Raw genomic sequence first — 9,019 nt, forward strand, 5'->3', positions numbered from 1 at the left:
CCCACCCCCAATTGGAACCACCAGGGAACACCTATCTTAATTCTGCACAGCTTTTGACTATAGGCATTTTTATTTACAATTCAGAAATAACTTGGAGGTAAGGTCACATAAGAGTATGCATTGGTGTTTTCTTTCTTTCGTTTATTGTTGTTATTGTTGCTGCTGCTCCTGTTTTTATTTTGTCTTTTTTTTTCAGAGCTGAGAACCATATCTAGGGCCTTACGCTTGTTAGGCAAGTGCTCTACCACTGAGCTAAATCCCCAACCCCGTTGCTGCTGTTTTTAATTTGTCTTTGTTGGTTTGGTTGGTTGGTTGGTTTTTGAGACAGTGTTTTTCTACTGTACTAGCATTTTCAAAAGCCAGTTGCTTGATTAAGATATCTGGGGTCAGAGAAAGGCCTGAGTGTTAGTATTCTGCTAGCAGCCTTCTGATGGAGAACTCACAACTCATACAGCACCACACCTGCTTCGAGGGTGACACGTCCCCACCTTAAAGATATTGAACTAAACATCTGAACCTATAAGCCAGCCCCAATTAAATGTTGTCCTTTATAAAACTTACTTTGGTCATGCTATATGTTCTCAGCAGTAAAACCCTAACTTCATGGTCCTGTGAAGGATAATTTCCCCAATGTAGGGGACTGCCAGGGTATTGAGGGCACATAATTTAGGGCAAACATAGTCATGAGCCTATTGAGTAGCGCTGACCTTAAGTATTAAATTATCATTTTCAGTTCTGTAATAGCTGCCAACTGTAGGCTGGATACAACGGGGGCTAGAATGCCATATACATCTAGTATAGGGCAAAGGGAAGGAGCATCATCCAGTTCCACCAGTCTCTAATGCTAATTTAGTTAAGGTCTAATTTAGAGTTCTATTTATCCTTTCTACCTGCCCTTAACTGTGGGGATGATATGCATAATGAAGCTTCCAATTTGTCCCCAAGATCTTAGTTAGTCACTGACATTTCTGAAATATGAAGGCAGGCCCATTATCTGGTCCTATTATTTTAGGTGCTTCAAATCTGGGAAAATCTCTTCTAGTATCTCTATCCGTCTATCCAGGAGGAAATGTCCACAAAAACCAGCAGGTATTTTGAGCCATGTCTTTCTTCCTTAATCTCTGTAAAATCAATTTTCCCAGTAGAGGCCTCCAGGCTCTTACCTCTCAGTCAGGAGTTTGGATATTTGGGGTGACTGGGAGTGTTGCTCAGCTGATAAGCTTTAAAGTTTGTCATTCGTTTTACTCCCAAGTGAGTGACTCTGTGGATCTTTCTGAGAAGAGTTCTTGTTAAAGAGATGGATAATATTAGCTTACATTCAGTCGATCATCACCATCCCATTTAATTTCTTTTTCTCCATATATCAGTTGATCTAGGTGGTTCAGATAGAACAGTATCCAATCTAGAGATGCTGTTTTCTTTAAGACTATGTCCTTAGCGGCCTTGCTAGCCCATGTGTTATCTCTAGCCATTGGTTTCTTTTTCCATGATGAGGGCTTGTGTTAATGTTATTAGCTTGGCCTTTTGAATTGAAGTGTCTGGAGGAACAGACTGAGTCCAGACTACCTCCATTTCCAGTGTCACCACTGCCCCTGCTCTCCTCTGACCCTCATGGGTAAAGCTGCTTTTGTTAATAAACCAGATCTGTTCTGTCTCTGGCAGAGGAGAATCACTTTGATGGAGTGGACAGTCCAAGTCAAGGTCGGGCAGCAGAAATGCACGGTTCGGGGAAACAGGTGGCTGGAAAATATGTAAGCCATGGTAAATTGAGAAAGTCTGAAAATGAAGCCTGTAGGCATTACTGAACAACAATCAGAATTTTGTGTGTGTGTGTGTGTGTGTGTGTGTGTGTGTGTGATGAGTCGCAAAGTTAACTTATCTGCATCTTTATCCAACAGTGCTGTGGCAACAATAATAAGCAGGCAATCCTGCTGTCACTGAGTCCAGTTTCTATGATAAATAAGCCATTGGCCATTTCTATGGTAGTCTTTTCTCCTGGATCCAGGGCTTTGTTGGCTAGAGGGGCTCTAATTCATTCTTCTTGTCTAATCTGCACTCTTCTATAATCTTTGCAACTTTTATTAGCTTGTATCTGTAACTTTTATCTAATATTTGGCACTAATTGAAGAACGCCGTGTACTAGAGTTCTCTGTTTTCTCTTATTTCATATCATATCTAAACACTGGCCAATTATTGTTTAAACCTGCTTGCAGAGCCTGGTGGCAAATCTGGAGGAGATCCCTAACCCTTACACCCATTAAACAACCAATCTGGGTGGGTTCCCTGTGGGCCCAAGGGCCAGTTTCTTGGCCTATGTCTGTGGTGAAGAGAACCTGTAAGAACTTTTCGGGGGAGTTGGTGTCATGTCCTGAATACAGTTTATTCTACATTATGCCATCCTGTGGCTGGTCCCTCAGGGGAAGAGATGCCTCAACATGAGCCTACCAGAGGCACCCCCTTTCTTTATATACAATAAATCTTTTTCATCTTAAAAACTCAGAGACCACATTTACTCGGACAGGGAGCATGCATTTCTCTTGGCAAGAAGGATATTCATTTACTGAACAAAAGATGTGACCAGGAGTCAGTTGCAAACTCTGTTAATGGATACATATGACCACTTGGGGCCTCTCCTGTCATGGACCTGGGATGCCAGACTGCACTGTGTCTGCCCTAGGCAGAAGGAGAGGGGAAGAGGGGATAAACCGGTGAGAAATGTAAAGCCTGGAGCTTGTCCTGAGGGAAAAAGAAACTCAACAAATGACTGCTGAGTATTGAACTCAGGACATCTGGAAGAGCAGTCAGTGTTCTTAACCACTGAGCCATCTCTCCAGCCCCAAAGCTAACACTGTCAACACGGATGGAGCTAACCGCTAGGCTGGACTCAGATTTTGTTCACGTTGACAAAGAAGTGTTAGCAGGGAGGAGGAGGGAAAACTTCTGAAACACTATATCCTCTACTGCTGACACCTTGGGGAGGTCCTGTGGCCATTTAACATCAAAAGCAGGCCACTCTAAGTTACATTAAGTGGTCATTAGTCCTAAGAACCTGTCCCATGTCAAAAAATTTCGTCAGTCCAAGTCCAAGAACACAGAAAACAAAAGAACAACTAACACAAAGTACCCGCTTTCGCAGCTGAAGTACACAGACCAGCCTGTCCATGCCATGGACAGGATAACTCAGGCCTTCTGCTCCAGCCACTGGCCAGATCAAAGTCCTGTTACTGAGGCTGTCCGAGCCCTCATTAAGCTTGCACATATGAATCTAACCAAAAGCAGAACACATGGAAGCTAGATAGAGGCAACATAGACAACTGTGGTACATCGCTCAAGCTGTCACTTCCCCGATTCACCACTCTCCTGTGGGTCTCCTCCAAGAGGTGAGTTTACTGGCCAATACACAAAATATGAGGTACAAATTGAACCACTACCTGAACCTCCTGAAATGTCACTCACAGAGGAGGAAATCTATGTAAAGGCAAGAGTTTAGTCATTCCAAAATATCGGGGTCATCCCATTTCAAAGAGAGAAGTCCCTGAGCAGAGTCTACCAGGGAGTTATATACTTGCAATTAGGGTAGAATTCAAAAAATTGGGGCAGAATTTGGACAAAGGTAACTATATAGGGTACAATCAGGGGGGAGAGGCAACCTCCAAATACACTGGCAGTCAGTGGGCTGTTCTGGGACTTTCTGAGGGTGTCGGATGGGGAGTCACAGGAGGCTTTTTCAACAGTCTGGTTTGCAGCTGTTGCAGGAACTACACTAGCTCTACTCCTCCTGGAAGGGAGGGGTCTTTCTGTGCTCAGAGGTTGGTGGTGGAATTTTCCCACTGGCCTCAGATTTGTTCCAACTCGGGCTCTTTCATGGGGACTTTGGATTTGGAAAGCTGTGGGAATGCTTTAAATAGGGCTTAATGGGCTATCCTAGAACAAATATGGAAGACTTTGTTGCTGAAAGTGGTTTAAATTGTGTGACTCTGTCCCAAGCCTTCTGTGAAGAATTTCAATATTTGCTTAGAGACTCTTTGGGGAGATTTTATGGTAAAGAATGTGGCTACCTTTTGGATTTGTCTGAAGATTCTGCGTGAGACCTAGATTAAGAAAATCAGATAAATTGAATTGAAAAAGTAAGTCTCAGAAACACCACTATGTGGCCCCCCATCGTCTCATATGTTTGAAGAAGCCTCTGGAAGCCTCAGAGTGGAATGTGCAGGTTTGTATATGCTTGGCCCAGGGAGTGGTACTATTATGAGGTATGGCTCTTTGGAGTAGGTATTTGCTTGTTGGGTCAGGTGTTTCGCTGTGGGTCTGGGCTTTAAGACCCTCATCCTAGCTGCCTGAAACTGAGGATTCTGCTAGCAAACATCAGATGAAGATGCAGAACTCTCAGCTCCTACAACACCATATCTGCTTAGATGCTGCCAGGCTCCCACCTTGATGATAAAGAACTGAAGATCTGAACCTTTAAGCCAGCTCCAATTAAATGCTGTCCTTTATAACATTTGTCTTAGTCATGGTATCTGTTCACAGTAGTGAAACCCTAACTAAAAACTTCACATAGATGCCTGGAAGTCTAGATAATTAGCATGCAGACCCCATAAATGTGTCCCTACATATCTCAAGAAACACTTTGTTCAGGTATGATCCATTGCAACTAGTAAGGAACACGATGAAGGACAAACGTCCACGGTAGGGGCTGGAGAGATGGCTCATCATTTGAGAATTTGTTTCTCAAAAGACCTGCAGGGCACCTAACAATCCTCTGTCACTTAAGTTCCAGGTGAAACCCAATGACCTCTTCTGGCCTTTGGGGAACAGCATGCACAGACCTATAGAAGGCAAAACACTCATAAATGTAAAATAAATCAACGACAACAACAAACAAAAACAAAAGCACCCAAAGGGGGGAAAACCAAAGGAGAAAACTCATAGGGCACCTTTGCCTGGATATTTTGTCCAGCTTTTAAAGAAATCTAGAAACTGAATTGTAAACTATGTGGTCTGCTTGAGTTGAAATCCCAAATGGAACATAGTACATTGTCAAGAACAAAAGTCATCATCCTAATCAAGAAGAACGAGAAAACAACCAACCATAAAAACCCTATCCCCTGAAAGCTCTTGCAATTTATTATCTCCTCTGTTCAGTTACAAATGATATCATGTTTGAAGGAAACCAAAAGCAAGCAATTCTGTTTCATGACTGCTTCTATACTCCCTATAATATTGTTTTATTTCCTGGGAGATACTACAGAACACCTGATGAATATTCCATTAATATGTTCAACACTCTCATCCACAAAAGAGTATATTTTAGTGGTCACTAAATATTTGATAAGGATACTGCATTGATTTTTTTCATCATGAAGTTGGTATTCAGAGTTGGACACACAATCTACACTGAAAGTACAATTTTCTTTGTATCTCAGTCTGACTGGGAAGTCATTGTGATGCCCAATCCCTGTGAGAATGCAGAGATCCATCTCTGCCTGAGAGCTGTGGGATTTCAGATGGTTACATCACACTTCAATAAAGAAGGTTCTTAAGAGTGACGAGTTCGAGATCACTGTTTGATTCACAAGGATACATTCGATTTACTCAAAAGCAACAGGACACAAGGATTCAATATCTGCGGTGTACATGGTCTTGCTGGCCTCCTCACAGAACCTCTTTCCCTCCTCACAGGATGCTTGCAGTTCAGTCTGCTCCACTAGCAGTTTTCTGTTCTCATTCATCAAAATCCTTACATTCTTCTTCAATTCATTGCATTCATTCAGGAGGTGGAAGTTTCTGATGCTGAATCAAAAACAAATAATGGTAAATCCCAGGCAGTTTCTGTTTGCCTGCGACTCCTGCAAGTACAATCATCCCTTCAAGGGCCCCATCCCCAGGCATCTCCAGACTAGAGCCACAGTTTGCATGTTAGCACCAATTAGAGGCAGGTCAAATCCCGAGTCCGCACTCCACGGGAATCAAAGTACTTCAGAAAATCCTGACACTAAGACGGTATATGCACATCAAAGAAGAGGAAATGGTGCATATGGGTGCTTATGTGTTCATGGTATTCTAAAACCATTGGCAGGTGGAGGGCCAATCCCCTCTGAGGGATGATAGAAGACCAGCAGCTATACAATCTTTCCATGTGTTTCTCATGGACCACAGATCTTTTTTCAAAGTCATAGCTGGACAGAAGTATTTCCCGCCTAGTGCTGGGGTCTCCTTTCTGTCAGTGACTCACCGGTAGGAATTGTTCTCTTGTGTGAGCTCCTTGTACTTCTCCATGGCATCACTTATCCAGTTGGTCATCTTATGCATATCCATCATTCTCATCTCATGTTGGGATTTAAGCATTGGCAATTCAACACTCAGCCTGTGTTAGAACATGACCCAAGGAACAATAACTGTCTGAACTCATGAGTTCAGAATTAGATGAAGTGTAAATAAAAAATACCCAATAAAAAATTCAAATTCAAGGAATGGGGGCTAGGGAAGAAAGTGGAAAACTCAAAGACCACAGCAAAAACACAACAGTGAGACTCAAACCCTCACTCTCCCATAGAAAATATTTCTCTGCAAATCAGCACACATTTGTTTTGAAATAAGGGCTCCTTAAAAGGCTGGTGAGATATGGTCCTATAAAGACCCTCTGTATAGGAGGAGGGAAAGTCTGAGAGCTGCTTCTTTGGGAATAACAAGTGCCAAGAATTTATTCCCACAGTGACCTTTTCTAGGTCACAATAAACCATCCTTGGATATTAAAAAAAAGAAAATAAAGTTCAAAGCAGGAAAATAAATAAATAAATAAATAAATAAATAAATAAATGAAATCAGAGTGTTCTCTGGACTACCTAAGCCCATTTATATAACACAAACTTGCTCCTTCCTATTGGTGCTGGTTAAACTCATTATCCTGGGCATTGGACGGCAGAGCCAGGGGACCAAATGGAGGGAGCCGACTTTCAAGATCTGGTCAGGTCAGCATGAAGGAATTGAACAGTTGTGTAAGAAATATAAGATATTTCCTCCAGTCTGTGCCACAGCCTTGGGTCCAACAGAAAGATGTGTGATGACATTTCTCTTGTTTTGAAAGCAGAGATTCTCAATCCTTGTTACATGACTCCCAGAGGCCGTAACTACTTTTTACAGGGAAGAGGATTCATAACACCTCCTCCTCTCAGGAGAGCCCTATGTGCCAGCAAGGTAAACAGAAGGAGCAAAGTGCTCTGTTGATCAATGACGGCCTCCACGGACTCATCACTATCATGACCTGCAAACTGTTCATCAAACAAATCCTCAGACCCAATCAAAGGTCCCAGACTCCCTGATCCTGAGCAAAACACACACAAATACTTTCACATCCATCCATACATACCAACCCATATACAAAAATAATTAGAATGCCAACTTTATCATAAAGGTGCCATAGAATCAGTGTATAATGACCAAAATCAGAGTAAGAGTGAGGACATTCAGGCATTTCATTCACACACTTAGATGCAGCAAGTGTGACCAGGTCCTTCCAGCTGTTGAAAAAATCCAATCCAACTCCAAGGAGCTCAGGGTCAAGTACAAGAGAGGTTGACCCTAAACACACAGCACCTAGCTTCTCTCACAGGCCAGCACCTGCCAAGGCTCCTTAAAGTCCAGGATGAGAGGTGAAACACTTTCTGGATGTGAGGAAATCTTGGCTTAGCAGAGAGAGCACAAGACAGTCAGTAGGTTACAGGGCATAATGACTACCTGTAGTTCAAACCATCATTGACATAAAGGTCCAGGATTCGAGAAAGTTCATCCCGCTCGATTTTACACTTCTGGATTTCAGATTTTAGTTCCTCCAATTTCTTTATACGCTTATCATGGTTACTGATGAAATTTTCTGATGATGCCTTCTGAATAAACCCTGTAGATAGATAAACACAAGTGAATGTACATATTGGATAGCCCATGGGTAGAAAAGACCATTCTGAGTCTCAAAATGGAGGTTGAGGAAGAGGAAAGGCTGGAGACTTGTTGAATCCCTGAAAGAGAAGAAAAGCTATCTCTAATGTGGACTCTTAAGCTATTTCCCTCTTCCCAACCTCCATTGCCATACATAAGCCTCACTCACTATTACATGATCCCTCATACTGAAAGATAGAATCTACCTCAGACATAAAGATTTGGGACATTGTCAGCAGATATCAGACGTGGAGCAGGTCAATCCTGGAGTTCACAGCACCATCAAACCCTAATCGTGTGTTCAAGCTTAAAGTGTCTGCAACCTCAATTCATGACTAGGGGGTGCATCCTTCCTTGTTCTTGTCATCACAGACTTAGTAACCTACAGGAATCTAGAGGATGAAGTGCTTCAGCACCCAACCATGAATGGGCACATTGTTATCCTCATAGGGCTTCCTCCTGGCATTCCTTGGCAGTAAAATTAAAAAGCTCATAGAAAAGAAGCTGCAGGCCTGCCAATTCCTGGCTCTCTGTCAAATTACTCATCAGGACTCTTGACTCTTGGTCTGCAATTGACAAATTCCAAGGCTCCTGCTTGTAAGGCCGACTCCTGAAAGGCACAGCTCAAACCTACCTCCTGGAGGAAGTTCCCCGACTCTACCCAGTACTCACTGTGCCTTCCCCAGAATGATTTCATTCTTCTGTACTTACAAGACAGGAGGCCAGCTTTCTTCTGCCTCGGTCTGGTCTCTCCTTGATCTCCCCTCTCCTTCTGAACTAGCTTGAGCAGCTGGTGAAACATGCCTGTTTGTGAACCCAAAAGGCACTGAGGGAATCCCACAGGCAGTTTGTGTCACCACAACACTGGTGACGTCACAGAAGATTCTAGTGCTCTCTTAGATACAAGAGATTGTCCAAGGAAGACATTACTGATGATGTCACTGGGAAGTTCTATGGCCTACCTGCTACCCAGCTCTCCCAAAAGCAACCAATTTCTATGGGGCCCTTTTCTGCAGCCTCTCCTGTGACCCAGGGAATATCCTTTGGCAACTTCTCCTCCAGAGTTAGATATTTCTCTCTGCTT

General features: G+C 42.9%; 1 protein-coding gene across 1 annotated transcript; it reads right to left on the reverse strand.

Moving 5' to 3' along the window:
* Window positions 1–5,580: 5,580 nt before the first annotated feature.
* Window positions 5,581–8,806, reverse strand: LOC148000723 (uncharacterized). Its single transcript, XM_087586972.1, has 4 exons — window positions 8,647–8,806; window positions 7,738–7,897; window positions 6,236–6,367; window positions 5,581–5,793 (listed from the first exon to the last, which is right to left on the reverse strand). Exons 1-4 carry the CDS (start codon window positions 8,735–8,737, stop codon window positions 5,592–5,594), a joined length of 585 nt encoding a protein of 194 aa, XP_087443098.1. The 5' UTR covers window positions 8,738–8,806; the 3' UTR covers window positions 5,581–5,591.
* Between the last annotated feature and the right edge of the window lie 213 nt (window positions 8,807–9,019).

Source organism: Rattus norvegicus, chromosome 15, assembly GCF_021556685.1.
Source record: "Rattus norvegicus strain SHRSP/BbbUtx chromosome 15, alternate assembly SHRSP_T2T, whole genome shotgun sequence".
In the NCBI taxonomy this organism is placed as follows: Eukaryota; Metazoa; Chordata; class Mammalia; order Rodentia; family Muridae; genus Rattus; species Rattus norvegicus.